A 26,177-nucleotide genomic window follows, 5' to 3' on the forward strand; every position below is an offset into this window, starting at 1 on the left:
TTTGCATTTCAGCAGCACCTTTAATTCATGGCTCTCCAAATGCTTTACAGACATTGATTAACATAGCCTCACAACAACCCTGTGAGGTAGGTGGATATGATCATCCCCACCGCTGTGGGGACAATGAGGGCACCAAGGATGAGGGGCTTGGAGCAGTCGTGCTGGGGTTTGACCTAGCACTTGGCCATTTAAGTCCCATTAGGCCTTCAGCTTCAGATCACGCTTTTCTAACGCACGGGTTTGACTCAATGTGGGGCTATACTGATTAACAAGCCTGTGACTGGCTGGCACAGACTATAACGGCCATTAATCTAAGACAGCAGTTTATTAGCCAAGTAGATGGTTCCTTGGTGCTTCTTGCTGCTGGAATAATCTGAGGGTTTGAAGGCATATAAAAAATAGATAACCATTGAGCATGGCAGGCTGTAACTGGAGAAAGCCCTTAGACCCCAGGTGGGGAAGCTATGTGGGATGCTACTGTAAATGTATTGACCAGAAAGGGCGTAATAATTTATATATAAAGTCTACCTTTGCTCTTTCCCCAAAGGAAAAGAAAAAAAAAAAGGAACCTAGAAAGTCACTGCTGGTTGTCACGTGTCAGCTTCAAGCTCTGGGCCCTTGGCTTCATAGCACCTGCAAAAAGAACAAAACATGGCGCATCAGCAGCCTGTTTGGGCTGGCAAAAAAAGCTAAGCAATATGTTCCCTCAAACCCAGTCCCAGTGCTAGTTTAGCTTTAAAACAACTTAAAATGATGTGAATTACTCGTGTGGGATGGCTCTGAGAGTACTGATGGGAATGTGCTCCAATATCACCTGCGGAGCAGGAGTGCGGTAAGCTTGGACTAGAGGCTGACACCTTCACGAAAGCTGGCTTATTTACCTTTTCATTTAATGACAAACCACTCTAGCTCTGATGGCTGGCCCTAGGTGATGGCACCTATATACGTGAGGTATACGTGATGCCTTGAGTTCAGGCAGCTTGGATAAACCTGAGGTGGCATCCAAACTGTTCACCAGGCTCACTGGAACCAGTTTGGACCTTTAAGAGTTTGACGGCAGCTGGTTTTTTTAATTATCTTTCTGAAGGAATTAGAGAGCAAAGAAATAACTCAAAGGCATGCTCTTATCCAGCAAGATAAATAATCCCCAGCTAACTCTCTAAAAAGCGAGGCTTAAAAGGGAAACCTTTTCTGACGGTGGGTAACTCATGCTGTTGTTCATGTTGATGTTCTTCATGGAGATCAGAGTGATGCTGTTATCCTTCTGGCTTGTGCCTGCCGAGCAGCTGTCAAGAAGAGAAGGCAGTATTAACTACTCTGGAAAATGAGAGAAGGGAGTTTCTTTGCACGCAACTGGAGGCAAACTGGCAAGGCTGTGGCTGGCTGGCACACGGGACCAGGGCTGACTTACGCTGCCCTTTGAGCTGCTGTCCTGATTCAGGCACATCCTTAGTGCCAAAGTCCCCATCCCTGTCTGAACATAGGTTCAGAGATCTCTGGGGAAACAAGGAACGCATTCAAATTCGGATGCGGTGCTGGTTTGCCCGACAGAAAGCATCACTGTCACCTGGGTCACTACTTGTAGGCAGAATCAAGGAGCAGTTTGGATCTGGTTCTCAGTGACTGAATTGCCTTCTAGCCCTGCAGCCATTACCAGAACTGGAACAAAAGGAAAGATTACTGTGTCCCTCTGTCCTATGCCCTTAAGTTTATTTGTCATACAAAGGGAGCCCCGGATATTTTTACATCCGATGCTGCGGCTCATGTATTGCCAGCGTCTCTCTTAAGAGTGAGAGTTACAAGTGTTAGGAAGGTGGAATTCCCCTTTCTCCCTGCCCCGAGGGCTGGGATGTGCATTTAGTGCCAGTGGAGACTGGATGACTTTAGGGACTAGGGTGCCTCGGGGGCACAGTCCTCTGCTCTGCTCTATGTCCTGCCTCAGTGGCTGCAGATCACTTAGATCATGATTGTTAAGGGTGTTTGTGAACCATTGATGTTGATGCAAATTTGGCACCTAAATACTTTGGGACTTTGCTCCCTGTGTCCCTTGCCTCTTTCCAAAGCGGGGTTTGTTACTTTGATAAGAAACTATCAGATGGAAAAGTAGGAGCAACATGTTTTGGTCCCTTCCAGCTCTTGTTTCCTGCTGCTTTCCCACGTGCAGCCTCTCTTCTTGGGTAGCAGTGATCGACCATGGGGTTCAGACGGACCATCCTCCGTTTGGTGCTTCTCGTCCAAAGGTGTCTGTATTGGTGCCCCCTTATCCTGCTCTTGCTAGATAACAGTAATAGGCATCTTGGAAGATATTTTTGAGGACCTGATCTCATCTCATCTCACTGAGGGTGCTTTGAGATCCAGAAACCCAGGTTTAGACCTCAAGTCTGTATCTAGGCAAAGAAAGACAAGCAAACTGCTTTTGGAAGGTGATGAGTCTTCACAGGTATCAGTGCAGCTTTGAAATGAGGCCCCTAAATATTGAACTTCTACCTTTGGCTCCATCAGGCAGAGGATGAGGTGCTATCAATGCTCACTTTGGTTTTTTGCCTGTCTCAAAGATGTCTTGAAATGCTTCCTTCCACCTGAAATAACCAAAGCAGCCTCTTTTCCTTACTAAAATTAGTTCTGGAATAAAATAGGCACTTTCAATAGGATGTGAATAGTGTGAGCAGCCTTACCTGTCTGATACCATGGAGGTCCCTGGTTTCTGTTTGTCTGGAGGGAGAAAAGCAGTTGGTGATGTACAGGTGAGAAAAGATCACAGCCAAGCAATAAAATAAGTCATCTATATTCAGAATTACGTCGTACAGGGTTATAAATGAAATCCAAATGAGATTAGAGACGCCATGGGGTATACTTGAGAGCTGATTAGAGAAAACTCTTCAACTAACGTGACATACAGGCAGGACTGAATGCTTTGCTGCCTGTTTAGTCACTAGCATCCTTCCGTCTTTTGGCAGTTACCCGTCTTGCTGTAGAGCAGCCTTGCCCTGTAGTGGGCACTGCTTAGTGGGAAATGGGATTCCTAGGGAAGAGGAGTGTCAAACTCCATGGCTTTTGCTGGAAGAACTGCCCACCTCTGGAAATCTGCACATTTAACTGCAGCAAACTTGAGACTGTGTCCTTGTGCAGATGGGTCTGGGCTGGGGCTCTAAAGAGGTGGTCACACTACATTCCTAACTGCTGAATCTGTGTTCCAGTTTGGCTTCAAAACCTCCCCACCGTGTAAGCTTTTTAAAAGCATCATTTAGGAATTGCCAGATCCATGCAGAAACTGATGACTTTTTGATTAGGGAAAGGCAGATTGCCCCAGGCCAATACCTTCTGAGTCCTTTGAGCGGTTACACTTGAACCTCAGGCTGACCACGCTGACCAGAATGATCACAACCACTATCAGGATAACTATGAAGCTGATGACACCTGGGGATGGAGGAAAGAACTGTCTGTGACTGATATAACAACGTGCCTGTCCTTGGCTTCTGGGGTAGCAGAGAGACTTTGACTGTCATCAAAACTTGGGCAGGAAATAAATATTTTCATTAAAATGAGCATGGTACGTAATAGGCAGAGAAGTAAGTAGTCACTAGAGCGAATGGCTTTATCCTCTTGTGTTTTAGCCTCAAAGGGCTTCTGATGAATACTTAATTGTTAAGGCAGTGCCAGGAGGGCAGAAGTCAGCTTGATTACACTGGGGATTGATTGAAGTCAGTATGTCCCTACTACAGTTGGTAAATCTTATCCTAAAGGTGTATAAAGTCAGATAAATACGTACTGTAATGGGGAGAGACAAGCTAAAGACTGTGAATGATGTTATCTGCCTCATAAACCAGTGGCCAACTGCAGATTTGATTCATACATCTGGCCTCGATAAATCAAACTATTCTTTGCATGGGAATCTTGTCCTGTTAAGACTGCTTCAGGACTTCTCGTGGCTTCCCTTGGACGATATAAGCAAATGATACTTATGAAGTTAACACTTGACTTCTAAAAATGCTTCTGAAATAATTCTTTTTTCCTATAGTGTGATAGAAATGAGCAAATTGGTTTTTTGGTATTTTTGCTCGTCTTCATGGAGGAGGGGGACAGTATAGCCCAAGGCAGAGCGGGTCTCTTAAATCTACCCCGTGCCTATCTTCAAATCTATTGCCAGGTTAAGGTATGGCATCTCTTCCTCCATCCTTCCACAGTCTGAAGGATGCGGAGGACTTGGCTGCTTCCTGCCAAGCAGGGTGCAACCGTAGAGGGGAAGGCAGTAAGGCAGGGTGGGAACGCAGTCCCAACAGGTTTGCAGGGAAAAAAAATTGTCTAAGCTTCCAGGCGGGTAGTGTATTTGTTCTAGACCCTGTCAGGGAAACCAAGGCATAGCATGGGATCATTTGTGCCCAGGTCTTGTCTTAACATGGAGCTGGGGCAAACACTGGTGCTGGGAGCAAGATCCCAAGCTCGGGCGTAGCCATGAAGGACTTCCAAATTGTCTGTCCCTTGTATACTGGGCATGGCTGGGAGTATTTATTAGGTGCTTTATTGCCTGCTGGTGACAAGTCTTTTTCTCAAGGGTTTTCCCTTGCACTCTGAAAACTCCAGGATTAGGCACGCTGAAGAAGAAAACTGTGGAGCCACCTCCAGGGAAGCATCTTTGAAGCTGGGTGTCCAAAACAGTGTGGCCTGGAGAAACAGACCCCCCCATCCTCTCCCCAGGTTGCACAAGACCTTACCAAAAGCTGCCACCGTCAGTGGTGATTTATCATCTGTCGGAGTGGGCACAGGCAAGTAGTCAGAGGACTTCGGTGTTGGGGTAACTGGCTTTGAGGTGCCTACAAGAGGGGAAAAAGGTAGCTTTATATAAAAGTCTTTCTTCCAAGGTTGGGAAGAGGATTCCTAGCAATGCTAGAGGACCTAACTCACACTTGCGCTTTATTGAAGAGAATAACATTGGATCGTCATCAATGTTAACAGCAAAGTGACCAAGACCTATGTGGGAATCGGATTGCCTTGGTGTGGCCCCTTTTATTGACCATCTGAGAACGCCCGCAGGGTTTTCTGCCGGGGCCCTAGTGATGAAGCTGAGCGTGGCAGGTGAAGGACTGATCTGGCAGTGTGTTTGAGGGGGAGGCTTGTCCTGTCTCCCTCCTTTTACAACCTTTTGCCATAGTGGCACCTTTCCTGCTGTGACTCACAGCCACTGTTCCCAGGCTCAACAAGTTGCCCCAAAGTGCTGCTTCTGTGGAGCTTTACAGGTTTTTCAAGGGCTAGATAGGACGGCCAGCATCCCTCAGGTACTCGGTGGCCGTTCACCATGCTGCCTTGAAGATAGCAGTATGATGGCCTTGCTGTTGGCTGTGAAAAGGGCTATAAAATATCTAGCGGTAATCATCTCTCTGCAAGAGAAAGGAGAAAGCACCTTGAGTTGCTGATGTTGTGGTACTCTCGCTTCTCTTGGGCTCTTGACCTGAATAGAGGAAACGCAGAATGTGAGTCTTTCTTGTCCTTGAGTGTCATCTAATAACCGAAAGAATTAATGGGCATGCTGGAGAGGAGAACAGATTCACAGTAATGCTGGTGATATCTGGGAAAACATGGAATTCATACTCAGGCTAAAACCTTCCCACCAAACATACTTTGTACTATTTTCCATGTCCAAATAGAAACTCGGGGAACCAAAATTCAAATGCCCTTGTATAAACTGTTCAGGTTCTGCAGTCCCAGATGCAGTTTTTGGGCAGATACAGCAACTGAATACTGGAAGAGTGAACTGGAAAGGTTACAGATTTCCTATTGCTCATAAATGTTGAGACTTTAAAAAAAAAATCTGCTTAGGGGAAGAAATTCTGCAGATTATGGGTGTGGATTGACTGTTCGGCTTGTCCTTGTCCTTGGAATTAGTGGATATGCTGTCCTGGGTTATCTAGAAGTAATTAAGCTGGTTTGAGTTGGGCTAACTTGTACACCATATGTAGTCTAGCTGTGGCAGCGTAGAGGTTTGTTCGAGCAAGGCCTTCAGTTCTCAGTGGGATAAACTGGCTTACATGAAGCTGTTTGGTTTGTGACATCTGCTTCCAATGCCAGTGCAAGCAAGTTTAAAGGTAGCCTGGGTGTTTCACTTGTACAGAGAAAAAAATCCTTTGCTGCCTCCTGGATGTGTGTTGAACAGCCAGATTATTTGCATTGACCTTAATGAACAGGCCCTGTCAGGAGACTAAAAATGATACTTTAGAGCTGCAGAAGATCATCTGTAGGTCAAGGAGGGTCTTCTTTCCTCCTTTCCCATCCCCACCTTCCCAATAGCAGCGTTGGCCAAAAGTGTGTGCTGCCTGGAGAAGTGTGAAACAGCTCCTGGCACTCTGCAGGGGAGCGCAGGGCGTGCAGCTGAAGCTGGGGTTCCTGTCTTGCAGAAAACATCACTGTTTAGGAATGTAATTTTGCCAAAAGTCAGGAGAAAAAGGGGAAATGGTACGAAAAGGGGGAAAAGGTATGAAATAACAAATCTAACTGGTTCAGAAGCCACGTGGAGCAGAACAGTCCTGAGAAGCAGGGACTACTGCTGTACAATTTTTTTCACCAGTCATCAAACCCTTTGTTTCATTCTGAAATTGTTCTTCTAGCCACAGGCGGTGGGCAGAAGCTGTGGTTTGCTGAGCCTGGCATGGATACCCTGTCCCTGGGAAATGTTGGGTCTCACACACAGGAGACCTCGCTTTTGGAAGCATCAGCAACATTTCTATAGTCAAAGATGTATGGAGCTTTTCAGATATAAAGCAGGGTTATAATTAATAGCAGTCTGCTCTGATGCAAAGGGCTCTTGGCTTAGCTGGGCACAGGCATGCTGGTTGGACATCTGTGCAGGCAGAGCTGACACGGGTTTTTAACCTTGCTTGCGTTAGAGAAGATCTGAGAGGTACTTGGAGAGGCAGAGCAGTTTCCGTCTGGACCACTGCAGATTTTTGAGACTGAGTCTTTAACGGGGAATCAGCTCAGTTGTTAGATTTCAGTCTTCCCACTCACTTGGATTCTGCCCTTATTCTGAGAAAACTCTTACTGAATTCTCTAATTTTTGCTTACAGGCTGGGTTAAGCAAACTGCCAAAAGCAAAATGATTTTTTTTTTTTTTTAAAGGATGTTAAAAGGGCTCCCTTTTCCTAAACATAGATTGGTCTTTCAACTGTTCAAGTTCATCCCAGGCAGAGGATGTTACGTGCATTTGGTCTTGTTTTATCACTGCTTGTGAGGATACCAGACATGATTTTGGGTGTTACTGATGGCTCAACTCCAAGATAAAGACTAGTGCTTAGATAACCTGCACCATGTGAACCAAGTAAGCCAATTGCCATGAAATTATCTAAACTTGTTGTTACTCTATAAAAGGACAAAGTACCTTGTGATGGTGAAGCTGCTGTGCTTCTGCTTCCACTAGACTTTTCATCTGGATAAAGAAAACATGGGAAAGGAGAATTAACTCTTGAAGCTGCTACTAATTGTGCTATGGAGAGCTGTTGGGTTTCCATGGCGTAAAAAACTTTCTTTGCATGAGACTTCCCCTCCAAACAAACGTCAAGATGTCCAGCTAGCAAGCTGTGCCGTCAATTTAGAGAGTGTACGTGAGAAGTGAGCTTGGGAGAGGTCTGCTGAGGAGGCTGGGGTGCCTGTAGCTCCTCCACAAAACATTACCTGGGAAAGTGTGATCTGGCTTTTCTGATACGGGCTTGCTGTGCAGCTGCCACATCTACGTCATGGTTGTGTCCAGCCCTGTGCTTTTGGGGAGCTGGAATGAGCTGCTCTTTTAGCAAAGACTCAGAGAGATTCAAAAGTTGCTGCTACTGAATAAGTAGCATGGCGTGGACTAGCCCAGTCTTTCTGATGCCCCCAGTTTTGCTTGGATAAGGAGGGATGCATAAACAGGTCCTGCCTGAGCAAAAATTTGAGTTTTCCATACTTACCTTGCGCAGTCAACGCTAGCAGTGTTGTAGCGACGGAAGAGGATTTGGCTGTAGTATTTTGACCCACAGAGGTGAGATTGAAGTCGGTCGGTGGTGTTGATTTTACTGAAGGCTCTGTAGAGGAAGCATAGCGTTACTTCAAAGAGCTCTGCTCATCACGAGCTCTGCTCAGAAACAGCTTGGAGGAGGGCATGGCTATTGCAAATAGTCCTCAAACTCCTTGGGAGTTATGGATAATCTGCTAGGGAAAGCACGGGCATCAGTAGACAAGGAAATAGCCTTCACCCCCCTCAGAGTCAGGGAGCTCTTTTACTCTGGCATTAGCTTTTGCTTTTTTTTTTAGTGTACAGAGGTGCTGAGCTGGCAGAGCTCAGGAGACACATGGAGAAAGTCTGGGTTTTGCCACCATTTTTTTCCCCGCTTTGAAAATGAAGGTATTTTTATCACTGGAGACTTTAACTGGCTAGAGCTGCCTGGCACCCACGTGTTTGTTTGCTTGTTATCTGAAATGCTAACTTTTATGTTTCATTTCACTGAGAGTCTCTAAGCACAAATAATTCAGTTCTTGCAGTGGTCTGGAGGCTCTATCATCTTCCTCAACCTGCTACTCAAAGCTGCCTAGCAAGAACATGATCCAGAGCAAGATGTGGGGAAAAAGCTTTCAATAAGTCCTCTGCAAGGAAGAGTGGATCACCAGCTTGGAATTTATAGGCAAGTTCTTTGTCTAGACTTCTCCTGGCTTTCCAATAAAAATGAGAAAAGAGTGAAAATGGTTTTAAGGTTGGTTTTCTTTTTTTTCCCCCCTTTTATCCAAATGCTTTACCAAAATATTTGAATTTAGGAATAAGCTTCTTTTTTCTGCAAGGCATGGAAGCAGAATCAGATTTTTTTGAGATCTTTTTCCTTTATATTTTTGGGGTCCCTTTGGAGGGGTAGCTATGCTTAGAAAGATTCCCCCCCCCTCCCAACATAGCAGGAAGAGATCTGTCTCCAAAGATCCAAGTGGGCTAACAGATATGGATCTGGAGTTGGACAGATCCCTTCTTGTGTATTTGGTTTTGTGTATTTTCAGACTGAAACATATAACTTTCTGCTAACACCTCCCTACGCCCACTTCCAGGGCTTCTGTGTGACCACGTATGTGTGGTAGTGTCCCGGAGCTGGTTTCAGCAGAAGAGGAGAACAGAAAAAAGAGAATAAAGTAAGGGAACTCCTCAGAGGTTCGTATTACTTTTAAATATTTTTCTGTCCTTATGAGTGATTGCTGTTTCCATGAAGGTAGATAACAAAGCAAAACCCCCAACATGAATAACTGAATTAGAGCTAAGGCAGCGTTCAGTCCTTGTGCTGACTCAAACATTGTACGGTTTAGGATAAGCCTCGTCATGCTTCCCCTTTTCCTCTTGGAGAAATGGGAAACATTGACCTGGTGTATGGGAGGTGCTGAGGGTGTGCAAAGCGCTGGAAGTTTTTAGTTTAAAAAAGTGCAGTCAGGCTTGTCAAGAGAGCAGTATTGAACAGTAAATGTAATGCAGGGAAGCTCTTACAACAATGACTTCATTGCTGTTACTTCTGTCATGGCACCAGGAGCCAAGGGCGGACCTGGCGCGCGAGGCAGTGTGCCTGCACGAACTGCACTCACCCGACGGTCCTTGCACGGAAGAGCTGCTAAGCAAAGCAGGTGATGCCAGGCAGGAGGATGCAGCAACACGGACACTTGCCCAGCCTGGCTCCTTGCCTGGGCTCTGGGCAGTCGCATCCTTTGTGCACACAAGATACAAAGGCCAGGGTTTTCCCTGGGTTGTGACCTGCTGACCCGGCTTCTCCCTATTCAGTTTAGTGATTTTTTTTTCCCTGTTCTTGCTCGCTCCCGTGCCTTGATCCCTCTGGGGTGAGCTGGCTGGATCAGAAGCCTTTACACCACAAAATTTCCTTCTTCCCCGCCACTGTTCTCATCTAACCTGCCGCTGCATGGCCCCATTTATTGGCCCAGCTGGACTGAAGGTCAGACCAGTTACAAGCCAGGATGCCCCTGCGCTGCACTCTTAGGTCTCCAGATGAGCGTTACCTGAGGTATGGTTCTTTACTTCGGGGCTGTGTGTTGTTGATTGGGATTGACCTGTAACACAAGCAGAGAGACGTGGAGGTGACATCTCCTACAGGTGCTCCTTGTTGGTGGGATCCCCATAGGGAGGGCCGAAGGATGAGCCAGAAAGGGGCCATTATAGCCAATAAGAGCTGAAAGGGTGACGGGGGCAAGAGATGCTAAGGAGGGAGTTTGTCACTGGTGTGGCTGTCGGGACCTGTGGGCAAAGGGACCTTGGCTCTGAGGATTCATGGAGGAGAGCATGCTGACCGCTAGGAAACAGCCGGGGGGAACTGAGAGCAAAGATGCGGCTGGATCCCTCTGCTTTCATTAGGCTTCCTGAAACACAGCATTGCTATCTTCCAGACAAAGTTGGGGGCAGAGACCAGAAAAAGGGGAGCCAGGCAAGGTCATCCTCCGGGGCGCAGTGCCCTCCATGGCCCCTGGAGATCTGGGGGTGAATGATGATAGATGGGGCAGGCGGAGGTGGGCAACACAGGGTCCCGGGGAAAGGATGGGAAGCAGATGGCAGTTCTGAATCTGGTTCCCGTTTGTGGACTCTCCATTTGCATTCCCACATGGGCAGGTGCATCCACATCCAAATAGGTGTTTAAAGCAGATCACAACCCAGGAGGTACCTGTTACAGCATGGACAGAGGAGTCTGTGGAGGTTGTAGTACCTGAAATGAAAGAATAAGAGTATTAGCGGTGCTAATCTGTGACTGCATTGGTGTTCTTGCTGGTTGTGTGGTTTGGGTTTTCCTCATCTTCTGTAGGAATGACTTTGAAATACATGATTTCCCCAAAAGCATTAGCAAAGAAGTAGTAGCAAACACTAAGTGCAAAACTATCGGGTTGTGAGTAAATTAGTACTGGAGTTTATTCAGCCAGGATAAATGCCCTCCTCCCCAGTTGGAGCCGAACCCTTCAGGGAGCTGTCTTCCTCTGCTACAGGGAAAATGCAAGGCCATATAAATCAGTGGGGTCGTTCCCTCCCCATGAGCTGTTTGCCTCCAGCTCAGTTTTGGCAGAGAAAGGCTGTTTGACCTGTATTCTGGAGCTGTTTATAGAGTTAAGACACACATTTGAACGCTTTGTTCCCTTGAGACCTTAATGAGTGGATGGACGAGGTTTGTAAAGGCTTCCACGAGCCGATGGGACTGTTTTTCTTCCCGTCTCCTACCTCCTATCCTTCTGTCCCGTGTATTTGCATCCTGGGAAGCTGGCTGAAGCCTTGTGGCCGTGTAAGTCCGGGCTGAGCGAGGGGGCTGCAGCTTGGGGACTGACTCAGAGCTGCCTTCCCTGGTAGGGGTGGGTAGTCCTGTAGGTCCAGGCAGGGCTTTGCTCTCCCAGAGTTGTAGGTGTTGCACCGAGTCCCTGGTTTCTCAACTGAAAGGTGTTTTTGTTTGGGATTTTTTTTGTTTTTGTTTTGGATTTATGACAAAGCATCCCTGCACCAATCCCCCGTGTTGCCTACTCTCAGGATCCCTGGCGTTTTTCTTTAAGGCCCAGCTCCTGGACTCCTATGATTAGATGAGATGTGAATTAAAAATGCTGCCATTTAAAATGGGAAGAAGAAATGTCCAGTTCCCATACTTGGGGACAAGAACTGGAAAATGTAAATGCACTTTAAACGCTCAAATCAAACCCAGCTGGTTTAACTTTGAAAAGGTGACTTTGAGTCGGTTGTTTTTGAAATGCACGTCCTAATTGGTATTTTTAAATGGTTATTGCTGGTGATCCTGGTGCTGTCTGTAGTTAAGATTAATGGAAGAAACTACATTACATCTACAGAAACCAGCTGAATCTGATCCCGCTGGTGATCCATCTCACCAGAGTCCCACGAAAGCTAAAGGTTCTGGACAAAAAGGGACGGCAGTAAAGGTTGAATCCTTCCAGCTCGCTGTCCCCTTGTAATGCCGCATAGCTCCATTGCAACAGTGATCTGTGATGAGGTGCAGTGCCTTTGCAGGATGCTGCGCCTCGTGGGGTGGCAGGAGGGGAGGCCCAGCAACGCAGCGCTAGCCAGAGCGGAGCAGTGCTTGTGCACCCATTACAGCCAGAATCTGTCCTCCCTGTACACGAGATTCATCTCACCTGCTGCTTTACACCTCTCATGAGCCAGCCTGCAAGAGAGCTCATCTCCAGGCTCTCTTTCTCACCAGAGAGAGGACCAGGCACTTCTAAAACCCTATTGCTCTGACCTATTTCAGATCTCTACCTTACCTTACCTTACCTTACCTTACCTTACCTTACCTTACCTTACCTTACCTTACCTTACCTTACCTTACCTTACCTTACCTTACCTTACCTTACCTTACCCATTTCAGATTTCTGCCTTACTCTAGCTGTGGCTAGAGGAGCCACAGCGTGCAACACCCCGTTTCTTACCAGGAGCCGTAGAGGCGATGTAGGCGATGAACTTCGTGGTAGGTACCTACGCTGCAGGTGTCTGAAAGAGGTCAGCTGAATGCCCTGATGGTGGTGTGTATCTGGAATGAGATCTTTAGCATCCAGTGTATGTGGGTTATCGGGGCTTGGCTCAGAGCTCACCCCTTGGGACTGTCTGGGTGTAGCGAGCTCCTGATTGATCTCATTTTTCTCACGTAACTGCGTTGGAGCCGTAATTGTTTTTTTTTTTTTGTCTGAGGCTTTAAGACAATGATCCCAGCCAAACAGGAACCAAAACAGTGTGTAAACCACAGTGAACACATAATAAAACATGGTCTCTTTCCAGATAGGATTTGGCTGTGAAAATCAGACCTGACTTTTCAGATCTTTTCCATGCTTTTCTCTTCTAGCTTACTGGGCAGCAGGCTGGCAAAACTGTCTTGTTTAGTCCATGAAAGAGGAGACATGATCAGATCTTTAATTACATAGAGAGGAAGGGACTAACTGGTTTTCTAAATACATTGGGAACAGGACCAGAAAACAAGGGCTTTTAACTGCAGCAAGGAAAAGGGAGGCTGGGCAATAGGAAACTGCCTTAACATAAGGATAGTGAGTTGCTAGGAGTGATTGTGTAGGAGAATTACGGGATACCCTTCTCTGCAGGTTTTGAAGAGCAGGTTAAATGAGCATCAGTCTTGTAACATAGACAGGATTATGGACAGATGTAACATCACTTACTAAATCAACTAATACAATGGAACAAAAATCTTTTGGGCACACGGTTGCCCTTTGTAAAGAGATAGAGGTGCTTCGTTTGAGGAAGGGGGATGCACCCCTTTGCAGCCCTGTTGCCTGGGATGCTGTGAGGCACTGCCTGCTCCCCGGGGGCCCAGCTGACTCCATGGAGAACGTGCGTTGACTTGGGCTGTTTCCATTGATCCCAAGAGTTTGCCAAGTTTTCTCTTTGTCACTGGGCTTCCTCTTGTTAAACAGCTTTACAACACAATTTCTGGACGTTGGTTTGCAAATGCCTTAAGGTACTCTGTATACATTCAGCACAAAAGAATAATGTGTGAGATCATTATGGGGGCCAATATCCTCTAGCAGCTGCCAGACTCAGACAGCTCCTTTCTCCAAAATTGCCTTGCAGAAGCCATTGTCTTGTTCCTCTGTGGGGAGAAGTAGCTGCTTGTAACACATTTTCTTTTTTAAATTATCACAGCTGCTTTTTAGTGTAGATGGCATGTGAAAGCATCAAGAATCACTGAGGAAAGAGCTATTGTCTACACATAGTCTTTGTCAAAGGAAAAGGGGAATAAAGGTGCTGAGCTGGCAGTTTATTCAACCATTTTTGGTGCAGCTGAGGAGAAATCTGAGAGCTTGAACGGAGCCTCTAGGGATGGGAGGAAGCTGAGAGCGAGGGAGATGACACTGCTGCCCTGTACTGCCATCCCTGATGGGACCATCCCGTGGGCTGGCTCCAGCGTCCCCGGCACTAGGGCAAGAGGATCATACTCAACGCTTTCTTCCAGCGCAGCTCAGCCCCTCACTGAAGGTCACACCAGAGCACTGGCTCATAAGGAATTCTCCATTTGCAAAACTAAACCTTGGGGTTATTGTAAATAAGATGAATAAGCAGTTTCTTTTCCAGTGCTCAGTCCCTGGAGTTCACCTGGCCAAGCAGATGCTCGTCCCGGTCAGCCGCGTTTGAGCTTTGCTGTGGAGAAGTGACCAGTCTTGCTGTGAAGAAGCCAAGGGATGGAGATCCATTTCTGGCACTTTGCTCAGGAATAAATGGCCCTGGCTCTATAAACACAACCGCACATTATTTCAAAGTGGAGCATGTCTGGCGCTGACTTCTGGCCACTGCTGCTTGTTATGCCTTCCCTGCCAACTTAAATAATCAAAAGTCCTGTTATATGAGGTGTTTTCTTTTGGTGAAGGTGCTTAGCATCCCGGTTGGATTACAGCGGAGAGGGACGGACGGACGCAAAGCAGGAAGAGACCCAAGTCACGTCGTGGGGCTGGGCAGCAGGATGGGTACGAACAAAAAAGTGCCACGCGTCGCGGCTCCCTGCAGACGTCCCCAGGGGACTCCCGTGCAAACGGTGCTGGAAACCGTTTCCTCCCGGTGCCTCTGCCAGCATGGCCTTGCTCCCCTCCGTGGAGGGCCCTGGCTACATAAACAGCTAACAATAATAATCAGGACGCAGCCAGCGCAGCTGTAATTGCAATAAACATCAAAGCCATTCAAATGACTCGCCATTGAGCGTAAGCACTGCCAAGATACTTGTTGTGTGTTTGGGTGCAAGTGATTTATGGCTGGATTGTGCAGTTCTAGGTGGAGACGGGGAGCTTGCTGAGGGATTTACAGTGGGAAATACTGCTTTCTGCTCGTGGTGTAATGGGAAGCTCCTGATTACTCACCAGAGCTATAGGGCTGCAGAGGCGTGCATCGGAGCTGCAGGTGCATTTCAGCTCTGACTCAGCGCTAGCTGCTTTTCAGTTAATTTTTAGAGAGGATGAGCAGGGGAATTTTGGATTTCTGTTCTTTGCAGTAGTTCTTCTGTGAGGTTAGATGCGAGTGTTAGATTGAGAGCAGAGAGGTCTTTCTATGGAGCCCTCTCTCACGGCAGCCGAGGTGTTCCCAGAGCCAGCAGCTCACCCTGCTCACTACTCAGCACAAAGAGAGAATGATGTAAAACAAAAAAAGGTGAATTTTAGGTATTTCTGCTTTGGTATTATTTTTGGCAATCATGGGCATTTAAAGAGTGGTTTCTCCAGCTGCTGACCAAAGAGAGGCACTGACATTTAAAAAAACTCAAACTTTACATCAGAGCCTCCGTATAGCAGCACTGCTGTAGCAGAGACCTGGGCCAGCTGTTGGAAACACTTCAGCAGGGTTTAGGTGAGGCTCAAGAAGGGCTCGTGCTGTCCAGTCTGTATTCACAGAGGGATGGAGTCACGGGGGAGGATCTCTGGCACCGAAATGAAGGCACTGGGACTGGTCCTGTCCACTCAGAACTGGTGATGGAGAGGGACTGTCTATCCCCAATGACATGTAACCCTGGACTTGCTGGACTCTTCTCCTTCCCTGGCAGTTTTGGGGGGAGATGTGGTGATGTCCTACCTGTCCCCAGGTAGCGCATTGCGTGGCAGGGAGCTGCAGAGCCCGTGTGGCATTGTGCAGCCTTGCTGTACCGGCCCCGGTGTCACCCTCTGTTTGCAGGCTGCATAAACAAATGCTTTCAGAAAAGAGACCTAGCCACCTAAAATTAGACTTTTCAATTCATGTATTGGCAGTTCCGTCAAACGACCCATGACAAAAATATACCGCCCGCTTAATGCAAGTGCAGCTGTTCCCTGGGTGAAGCACAGCAGCTGCTGAAGCAGCAGAGAGCAACAACACCCAATTCTTAGGACTTTCACATGGGAAAAAATCCTGTATTAGGAAACCTGGAAAGCAGAGAGCTCTGCAAAAGCCTAGGTCCCATTTTATTACGCGCCTGAAAAAGGTGCCTCTGCCTTGAGGATCACACAGCGGGACAGGTAAGGTGGAAATTGTGGAGGAGAGAGAGGAAAAGTGTCGTTGTGCAGGCTGGATAACTGACAGCCTAAATCAGGTCCCAGATCCACGGAGGTATTTAAGCGTCTAATTCCCAAATGCCATGGGGGGTTTGGCAGCTCACTGCCAAGTGGTTCTGGATTGCAATGACTTGGCCAAAGTGTTACGGGAAGTTCAGAGAGCCAGGAATTAAACCCGGATCTCGTCAGCAATTAAAATTAATCTTAGCCTTCCTCTGCCCCTCCTCAAGGGCTGCACCCAGCTCTGGGCATCCTCTCTGAGCATCACGCTCTGTGCTCCTCTCTGGTGAGCTGTTCTGGAAGCAGATCTTAGTGGAAGTCAATTAAAACCCACTTGAATGTAGAAAACAAGCCAGGAGACAAACAATGTGGGGAAACCGCATGCACGGAGCGGGCTCTGCCACATCACCGTGCGTGCTGAGGTCTGTTTTTTCCATGAAAAGTGGTTGCTCCTGGAAGAGGAAAGCAGCGTGGCTTTTCCCCTGCCTGCACCACCGCTGCTCCGTGGCGTTTGGGGAGCAAACACCTGCTCCATCAGGCTGCTGCGCCGTCACCCTCCCAGCTGCTTACGGGTTCCAGCTTCCTCCATGACCTGCGTGTTTTAGGGCTCTGTGTTCGCTCCTCGTCTCCGTAGTGCTGGTGATGTGGGTCCTGCCCTTCTCCTGGCTACGCTGCTCCTATCCAGGCTTGATGGGAGCCAGAGCCCAGCGTGTGCTTTTTGCCTACCTACAGTTTTTTAAAAATAATAATATTCATCAGCGGATCTCAAAGCACTTTACAGAGGAGAGGGGTAGTGTTAGCTCTGCTTTGTTTTCTGTAGCTGGGGAAACTGAGGCGCGGAGGAAGTGTCACGAGTTGCAGGCTGGTTCAGCAGCGCTGCTTCCACACCTTGATGAGGCTACCAGCCAAGGTCCTGCCGTCGTACAGGCCACCTTGCAGGTGGTCCTCATCAGTTTGCATGACTTTTGTTCCAAACGTTGTGTGCTCCAGCTGCTGTAGGAGATCGGCTGCTGTATTTGCTTGTACGCTACACCTCCAGACAGGCGTCCGCAGAGCCCCGTGACGGCACACGCGTTACCATGTTGGCGGCGCAGCCAGCGTGGTGGATCAGCGGTAGGTGCCTACCAGGCAGGTCTTGCTTCCCCCAAGTTCATGGAGGCTCTTTGCTACCGTTTCCAAGTTTATTCACAAATTTATTATTCTTTCCAGTAATTCCACGATCCCCCAGGTTGATTTGGGTGTTGCTGGTAGCAGCCAGGCTGCGTGGTGTTCGTGAACCGCCATGCAGGAGTGTGATCTGCTGGGATCAGTTCAGCTCCCACCTAGTGACCCAGGAGACAAGGTGCGTGAGGGGCTGGTGGCAAAGGGATTTCTCATAATTCCTGTTCTTTCCACTTCCTTTTCTTAAGTCTCCTGGCTCGAACCCCAGGGGAGCGGCTGAAGGACATCCCTGCCTGGATGCAGTCGTTTCAGCGCGTCGGTGCTGGGGAGGCACCATACAGCTGCTGCCTGCAGTGCTGAGTCTTGCAGAAGCGGCAGCTAAAAAGCAGGGAAAGCATCTTGGCCTGACAAGCTTCATCTGAGTCCAGATTTTACGTGAGTGACCCTGGTGATATCACCTAGGTTTTATTCCCAGATTTCAAAGCACTTTATGGAAGAGGTCATTTTTTTATTCCTATTTCATATCTGGGGAAAACAAGGCACGGGAGCGTTACGTGGCTGTGATAAGTGGCAGATGCAAAGCCCAGTGGTCCTATGTTTCCATCTGGCGCATCGTCAGCTGTGACACGTTTCTCCCTCATTTCTAATCCCACTAATTTCAGTGTGATTCCAAGGTTTTTAGCAACTCCAGAGTCACTTCTACCTAATGTACGAGAGGAGCTTATTGAATTGTACGTCTGGAGCTGCTCGTCCAGAGCTGTGCTGCCCTCAGGAGCGTGCAGAGTCTGTGGTTGTGCCTGATGATGGTGGGAAAGGTGGGGGACACCCACCTTGGGTCCCCTCTCTTGTCCGGAACCCGTGGTGGCTGTCCCCAGTGCCAGAAGTGTTTGCCTGGCTTGCTCCGGAGGGTGGACAGGCATGCTCCGCACCTCCACAGCCCCCTCTTCCACATTTCTGCAACAAACAGCTCCGCGTGAGCTCTCTGCCTCCTCTTTACGTAGGGTGGCAAGCCCAAGCCACTAGCTTTGCTTCTGTACTACAATGTCCCTGTCCCATCGCTGCGTCCTGGATCAGCAACCTTGATCTCAGGGAACTGGGTCCCAAACCAGTGGTTTCTCACCAGCCAGCGGGGAGAAGATTCTCCCTAACTTGTGAAATCCAGCTGCTAGCAAGGCAGCGCCATTAATCTGCATCCCTGGTGTTTCACCAGGTTTGTAGGAAGTTTCATGAGCTACCGGCATTAGGGGTAAAGTTTCCTCAAAACTTATATCTCCAAACACCCCCGCAGCCAGAGATACTAGAGTGGACTTTGCTCCTTTTTGCTGTGCTGGGATGATTCAGCTGAAAGGTAAAACCAGCCCCCCCCAGCCCATAAGTCTACAAAAAAGACCGAATGGGAGATTCCTCCTCGTTACGGTGGTTGGGTCACGCTGAGTGGGTTCCTCTGGGCAGTGGAGTAATGGGAGCTTCTAGCCGAGGCTTGGCAGTGGTGCCTTTTGCTGGTGCTACGCAAGGCGCAGATCTCCCTATTCCAGCCTCGGGCTTAAGCCCACACCTTGGCTTTCCCAGCGGGAGCGTTCCCGGCATTGGGTTACCAGCACCGTCCCCTCCAAGGACACCTGTTGTTGACTCACCTATTGTAAATGGGACATAATTCCTGGAAACCGTCTCTCGCAACTTTGGTGAGATTTGCAGTCTCATCTGCGGGGTTTCACGTTACTAGAAGGGAGCAGTTTGTTTTGTGAACAAACATTTCTCCTAAGCACCTCCCGCTCTCTCTTCCTTCTTCACCAGGTCAGGGTTGCGCTGGCTGCTCCTTTTTGGCCAAGGGATCGGTTTTAGGACGCACCAGATGCCCTGGTTTTAGAGTGCAAGCACTGTGTCTGGAAGGTCTGCTGGTAGCTCAATCTCTGTCCTCTAGCTGCACCCCATGTTTTCGATTATATCAAACCCACATATCGAGATATGTTTCCAATGTACTACGCCTCTCCTGGCATTATCCATCCACTGGCTGCGGCGCAGATAAGGAGAGCAGTGGATGGAGCGACAGTGGGAAAATCCTGCTGGGTTCTCATCTGCTTGGAGGAGGAATTTTTCAGTGGAAATCTTTTGTCTGGAAAATGCCTGCCCATTGTAATGGAAACCGTTCATAGGAAGAGGTTTGTTTGGACAAATTTTCTGCTAAGTGTTTCTGGGGGAGGAAAAACAGGTTGGAAATGTTCCAAGCTTTCCCACTTCAGCAATTTCAAAGTAACAGTATTTGAACCTTCCTTTAGAAATAACTGTGAGAGCTTAGAAGTTTAAATTAAGAAATAATAAATTCATTAGTAAATTAATGAACTTGCACAAAGTGTAAAAAAAAAAAAAAAGCGCCTGTGTGGAAACAGGCAGGTATTAGTTTCCAGCCAAAGCAAATTCCGTCTCTGCTGCAACGTTACTTCCACCTCCTCAGGTGCAGGGAGACCTCTGAGCTCTTCTGTCTTGTTGAAGAGCCCCTGATTCCCTTCTCCAGCTGCCTGTGTGTCGGGGAACCAGCGGCACCGCCGACCCCACCTCTGCCCCTTTCGCTAAGCCTGCCGCTTTGCCTTGCACAGAAGCTTCCCCCCCAAGTACTACACCACCTTAGTGACTTTGCTAAAAAATCAAAAATAAAATTAAAGCCATTTCAGAACTCTCGGATCAATGCAAAAAAGTGCGACAGGCGATACAACAGTGGGGAAGGCCGGTGGTTTTGGTTGAAGCCGGAGAGGTGCGACTGCAGCATCAGCTGATGCGCGTCGGGCATCAGCAATGCCGTTACCATCGTCCGTAGGCATCGGCCCCGCTGGGGTCCGGCGCTAGCTGCTAGACGCACATCTGGCGAGAACGGTCCCTGCCCCACGGTTTGAAGCAGACTGCAGAGGACGAAGTGATGCGCTCAGGACCGAAGGGCGGAGGGTGGCATCCCTTCCACCTGAGGCTGCAGCAGCTGGGTCCACCCGGGAGGGGAATCTCGGGGGGGGGGCAGCGCAGCTGGCGGGCTGGGGGCTGGATCTGGGCATGACGCAGCTGAGCCAGCGGTGTCTGACAACCTCTGTGGCACTCCTGTCCCGTGCAAACCACACCAAGTAGTTTTAAGGGAAAAACAGCCTTCTGGCCAGGTGTTAAAGAGCATAGCGGTATGGCCAAGGGGCCTCAAGGCCCCTTGTATGATACGGGGCACAATTCGCCCCTCTGCTGAAGCCCTCTGTTGCTTGCCCTCTAATGAAGAGAGAAATTTTCCAATCCGTGTGCTCCTACTTCTCAGAATTACACGGCTACCAGCTGAATTGGTTTCTATATTCTCTGCCTTCTAAAAATCCCATTACTACCAGCACAGTGGCTGCAACCCATAGGCAACTTCTGTGGTTTAATGATAAGAACTTTGGGTTGGAGACACGTTATTTTTAGGTGGTTGTCTATTAGAAGCAGCGGTGATGTTGCAGTCTATGTTCCTCTGAATGCTTTTCAGCTCCTAGCTACTACAGCTGTCAGCAGCACAAGAGGTGCCTGACGATGCAGGAAAAAACAACCTGTCACCCTTCAGAGCAGGAAACCGGTTCCTTCATCCCACAGCACGACTCACGTGGGAAAGAGAAGTTAAAGCAGAATTATCGCAAAGGAACAGAATTATTACAATAAGGACGAGGCATGTTCTGCCTGAGTCTTGCACATGGTCTTTGTATTTATATTGACGAGAGGAAAAATTAAAATCAGCCGAGGAAAAAATACCTTTGAGGAAAATAATGTCCTGTACGTTTAAATGTTCTACCTTCACGCTTATTTGACTGAAGTCACTTACTACAAAACGCCTCAGCATCGCAACCCTGAGCAGAAACACTCCTTTTGTTAACCAGGAAACAGGTTCTTTTATTCCAGTGCCACCAAACAAACCCTGTAAACCTGGTACAGCCGCATTTTTCCCAGCAACCTGCCTCCTGCCACCCCGGAATTTAAAGGCTGAGCTTTTCGATGGCAGCTACTACATGTTCGAATCTCTGGCCGGTTCCCTTTGGTGCCCCCCGTGAAGCCGGGCTCCCCAAACCCCCCCTGCCCAGCACCCCTTCACCCTCCCTGGGGTGCGAGCGGAGCATCTCACCTCGGAACAGCACGCAGCCAAACAGCCAGAGGAGCGGATGGACGGACGGAGCCAGCATCTTCTCGGTGGCTTGTGGCTCTGCAGCCCCGCTAAGGTTCTGTCCATCCCGGGAGGGACAAGAGGGCGAGGAGTGATTTGCCTGCCTGGGCTGACTCTCGCAGAGCTTCCTGTTAAAGAATAGAAGGAAACGGGCTGAATCCACAGGGGAACCGTGTTTTTTAGCCCATTATGGTCGGAGAGGATGTGAGACATCGCTTACCGACGGCAAAGGAAACCTCGCCATCAGTTTGTTGGGGGATTCGGCTCTCATAGCGGGGGAGAGCGGCGGCGCGGTGGGCCTGCCCTGCTTTGGGCCTCAGTAGCTTCTTTATGGTGCTTGGGTTTTTTTGGGAGATGCTTTGTTTGGGGTGAGGATGTGCACCCCAGGCCCAACCCGCTCCGCATCAGCCGTGAAGGCTGTAGGCTGCATTGGTCCTTCCTGGGCGAGGAGCTGCTGGAGGAGCCGGTCCTCCCCTCCCACCTGAGAGGGGATTTCTTAACATCTCCGGGAGGGATTTGGAAATATTTGCTCCCTGTGGGGCCAGGGTAACTCAGCAGCCGGTGCTGCCCCGTGCCCTGTGCCTCCCGGTGCAGCTCCAGTGAGTCTGGGCACCAGGACGTGCTGGCTCTGGGATGCTGGCTTTGGGATGCTGTTTTTCAGTTAGCAGCAGCATCCTTCCCCGCGGGACATGGAGCACACGGCAGGCTTTGACTTACCCTAACCCCAGTTCCTTTGCAAGGGGAGGAACTGGAAAATTGGGCCGGTTCTGCCCCCCATCCAGCCCAAGGGGTTTGGGGCATTTGGTTTCTTGGCCCCGACCTTGTGATGCACTTGTCTATGCACGTCCTGTCTGTCTGTCTGTCCCCTGGTGGCGCAGTTTGAACTTCAGAGGTAACAAGAATTTTTTGACGCTGAGGGTGGTGAAGCACTGGCCCAGGTTGCCCAGAGAGGTGGTGGATGCCCCATCCCTGGAAACATTCCAGGTCAGGTTGGACGGGGCTCTGAGCAACCTGGTCTAGTTGAAGATGTCCCTGCCCACGGCAGATGGCCTTTAGAGGTCCCTTCCAACCCAAACTATTCTGTGATTCTATGATTCTGTGGTTCTAAGTTGCCCCATGTTGGATGTGAATGGGTGTTTGGGGGGAGGAGAAGGGTCTTAGTGTTCCCACATGGGAAAGGCCCCCGTGTCCGCCCATCTCGGAGGGTCCATGCGGGAGTTCAGGATGCAGATCCACAGGATTGTGACTCCTGGCTCGAGGGGCTGGTGCAGCCCCCTCCCGCAGCCCCCTGGAAAGCTGCAGAGCCTCGGCCGAGGGCGACAGAGCTGCTCCTTCACTGCATGGAGCGCGTCAAGGGGGTGTCATGCTGCCGGCAAGGTCCTTGCTTTCCACAACGAGGAGACGGCAGCAGGAATGGAGGGAGAGATCTCCTGTGCACTGGGCAGCATCTTGCATTTCAGCGGGTCTCTTCAAACACCGCCAAAAACCCAAGCAAACCATCAGGCCAAAAGCAGCCAGCATCCCACCGCAGCCTTTGCTTCTACAAAACCTCGTTTAGCAGCCTCCCCCATAGTTTTCTCTCTCTCTTGCACAGATGTGGTGCTCAGAGATTACGCTGTAGATTAAGGTTTTACTGAATCCTGAAATGAGTGCAAATTCCCAGAAGCTCTAATGTGCGGCCAAATCTCTTCTTGACGCTCGGCTGGATGGGGGGAGAGGCATTTCCCACCCCGTCTTCCCCATGTGCAGGAAAGACAGAGCCCAAATATTCACCCCAGCTTGTCTGCTGAGAGCCTCCAGGTAAGATCAGTGTTGTTTTGGGACAGAAAGATGGGGAGACATGTTTTGTAATGGCTAAAACTCCAGAGGATCCATCTTTTCTGCTCTGAGATGTGCTCAGGCTCACTCCAGGTGGCAGAGGGTCTGACCGCACGGTATCCCTGGACCAGGGGGATGGTACCCGCCTGTGTGCGGGGGTAAATGCTGCCGGACTCGAGGGCATCCCTGCAGCCTTGCTCGCACAGCCGCCGTGCAAGGGGAATTGTTCGAGCACCGACCTGGCACTGGCTCCTGCCTGCGACCCCGAGCGGGTCCCAGGGTCCAGAGCTTCGCCGTGGACTCACACCACCGCTGGCCATAGCAGCGCTGACGAATGGTCCTTCCGCAGCAGTGGGACCCCCCGGCAGAGAAAATCAACCCTGAGGCTGCATCATCTCTCGGGGCGAGGGTCCTTCCAGCCCGGAGCATTGCGTGGACACACTTTGCCGGGCTGTGCAAAGAGCTCACATGCAGAAGGGTGATTTTTTTTTTACACCGATTTCTTAACTGCATTAAATTTTAACGCCAAGTGGGTGGAAGGAGGGAGGTTTCCTGCAGTTAGGCAGCCGGGGGTTGCATGTGTGCAGCCGAAGGGGCGGTAGGTGCTTTCTCCCCGAACAAAAGGGTGCTTGTCTTGCAGCGGGTGAGAGGAGGGTTTTTTCCGGCAAGGGTGCGTGACAGCGAGGGAGGGGGTGGCGGTGCTGATGTGGCACCGGGCTAGGTAAGGGAGCACCTCTCCTGCCTGCGGGATGAGCAGGCGCTTCCTCCTCTGCCCCCGGGGAATCCCGGGGGGGTGCGGGGCCGAGGCATGACGTGGCAGCCTCTGAGGTGAGTCTGGCTGCACCTACACTGGAGAGCCATCCCGGAGGTTTTTCTGCTGGTCCTGCCGTCAGCTTCCCGGCCTCGCCACTGGAGACAATGATTCCCATGCGGCAGGGACGCCGAGGTACCCCTGCAGGGCTGCGGAGGGCTCTCCCTCCCTCCTCTCCCCCCCTCTGCCCCCTGCTCCCGCCCGTGCTGGCTCCCATGGGATTTTGCGGCTGTGGCGACGGATGCCTCGTGGTGTGTTTCGGCGGGGTTGGGTCTCCCAGGGAGGTCCCCATGGGGTTTGGTCTTGGATTAGGACCGTGGGGCTGGGGGTGAAGAGGGGAAGGTGGAGGGCTCCCCACCAGGGAGGTGAAGAGGGAAGAGGAAGGGAAGAGCCCCACACCGAAGGTGTCCAGGACAAGGGGATGCAGAGCATTGCCTCCCCGGCTGAACGTGTCCGAGGCACTGTCCTACAACCCCAGATATAACCAAAATTTATCCTGTCCTGCGAGCGCGAGGGAGGGAGCACTTACGGGACCGCCCCATTCCCCGGCAGCTTCAAGTGCAGGCAGGAGCTGCCGACTCGAGGGCAGGAGATAAGGACATCGGACGGCCTCTGCTCCGTGGTCACCCCCTTCCACTCCGCGTTTCTCTGTCCCAGGTCAGCCTGCTCAGCCATGAACACCTCCGCACCCGGCAGCCAACTGAGACAGCCCGAGCCCCAGGATGTGGCCGCCTTCACTCCCATCTCCGTTGTCAGGAGCGTGACGAAGAAATCGGATGCCCTGCCCATGATCTCGGTGATCGTCGTCATCTTCGTCCTCTTGGCTGTCTTCATCGTCATCGTGGTGCACTACGGCCCTCACCTCCGCACCATCCAGATCACCCTCTACCATGAGCCCATGCCGCAGGACCTGGATGACGGGGTGCACCTCACAGACTGGAAGAAGCTGGGCTCCCAGAAGAAGCTGCCTGCCCAGCCCTGCCAGTGGGAGCCGGCCGGCATGGACGCGGCCGGCGTGAGCTGCCGGTGCTCCTGCAAGCATCACCTTCCCTGCGGGAGCACTGAGCCCAGCGTCATCGAGATCACGTACCTGTGACAAGGCTGTGGGACACCTGGGCAGGACTCGAGGGACCATGTCCCACTGGAAAAATAGTGACTGGGATGTTAGCTTAGCCTGAGCCTCACCAGTTCCCGCACGCAGAGGTTGTGGCTCCCCAGGATTTTGTCTCTGCCCAGGTAGGCTCAGCCAGGAGGTTGAGTGTCACTGCGGTGACCCATCATCAGCCCCCAAAAGTCCAGCCCGGGGGGGTTCCACTGTCCCCAGGCAAGAGCTGGGTCCCCAGCCCAGGCTCTGGGGCTGGATCAGCCTACGTGGGACAGTGTTAGCATCTCTTCTGGTTTTTCTCGCCCTGGTTTTACCTGTCCCACACTGTCTGGGAGTGGCCAGGAGAGCTGTCTTGGTTCTTGCCCCAGCTGGGGAGCTCTGGGCGTACGCTTGGCCCCTTGGCAGGAGCTTTCCAGATTAAAGATGTTTCCACATGAACAGTGTCCTCATTATGCTGTTTACATGGCACAGAAAAGCCTCCAGCCCCTCTTTTCCTCCATGCCACAGCCCCTTTTCCTCCCTCGGAGGGCTGAAACACCGTCCTCCCTCCTGCCAGCCCCGGCAGCGGGCTCAGCCCGTCACAGCAAACAGCCAGAGGAGAGGAGGCAGCACCTGAACCCGTGTCGGTGTTTCAGCGGTGAAGCCAGCGGCAAAGGACAACGTGTCCGATCCCCCAGTGGAGGTGGGTGAGAGAAGAGAGGTGACAGGCAGAGGCAGGGGAGGTGATAACGGCACATCAGCCACCCCTTGCAGTTGGCTGAACGTCTCGAGGTGTTGGCACCAGCGGAGAAATGCGTGCACCTCTGGGCAGAGCCTGCAGCATCTCTGTGCACAATAGCAGGGATGGGGAGACCTGAGGTCGTCTTCATTGTGGTCGTCTTCATTGTCCCCATCGCTGTGTGCTGTCCCTGTGCCAAGGGAAGCTCTTCTCAGGGACCTGGGGACTCCGGTGGTTTCAGCGTTGGAAGCAGCAGGGCACGTCCCAGCTGAGGAGGGAGCGATGGGGGGGTCAGCATAGCCAGCCACGGTGGGATGGATGTTGATGCGGCTCGGTCACCCTGGGCAGAAGCTCGTTGAGGTGGCACAGAGGGAGCAGATGGAGAGGTGAAATGACCTAACACCCGTGGTGACCT

The 26,177-nt window shown here is 50.4% G+C and overlaps 2 protein-coding genes across 3 annotated transcripts; one reads left to right on the plus strand and one right to left on the minus strand.

Annotated features, from left to right (window-relative positions):
* Positions 1–21,368, minus strand: ECSCR (endothelial cell surface expressed chemotaxis and apoptosis regulator). Of its 2 annotated transcripts, XM_076349796.1 has the most exons (11): positions 21,272–21,368; positions 10,656–10,697; positions 10,000–10,050; positions 7,932–8,045; positions 7,370–7,417; positions 5,399–5,446; positions 4,713–4,811; positions 3,319–3,417; positions 2,676–2,712; positions 1,187–1,286; positions 1–633 (listed from the first exon to the last, which is right to left on the minus strand). In XM_076349796.1, exons 1-11 carry the CDS (start codon positions 21,327–21,329, stop codon positions 625–627), a joined length of 705 nt encoding a protein of 234 aa, XP_076205911.1. In that variant the 5' UTR covers positions 21,330–21,368; the 3' UTR covers positions 1–624. The 2 variants fall into 2 exon arrangements, with proteins under 2 accessions (XP_076205911.1, XP_076205910.1); XM_076349795.1 differs by lacking the exon at positions 1–633 and having other exon boundaries at positions 1,160–1,286.
* Positions 21,369–24,035: 2,667 nt separating this feature from the next.
* On the plus strand, positions 24,036–25,035 carry SMIM33 (small integral membrane protein 33). The gene is made up of 2 exons (XM_076350483.1): positions 24,036–24,074; positions 24,597–25,035. Exon 2 carries the CDS (start codon positions 24,613–24,615, stop codon positions 25,033–25,035), a length of 423 nt encoding a protein of 140 aa, XP_076206598.1. The 5' UTR covers positions 24,036–24,074; positions 24,597–24,612.
* The last annotated feature ends 1,142 nt before the right edge of the window (positions 25,036–26,177 follow it).

This window comes from Aptenodytes patagonicus, chromosome 12, assembly GCF_965638725.1.
Source record: "Aptenodytes patagonicus chromosome 12, bAptPat1.pri.cur, whole genome shotgun sequence".
Classification (NCBI taxonomy): domain Eukaryota; kingdom Metazoa; phylum Chordata; class Aves; order Sphenisciformes; family Spheniscidae; genus Aptenodytes; species Aptenodytes patagonicus.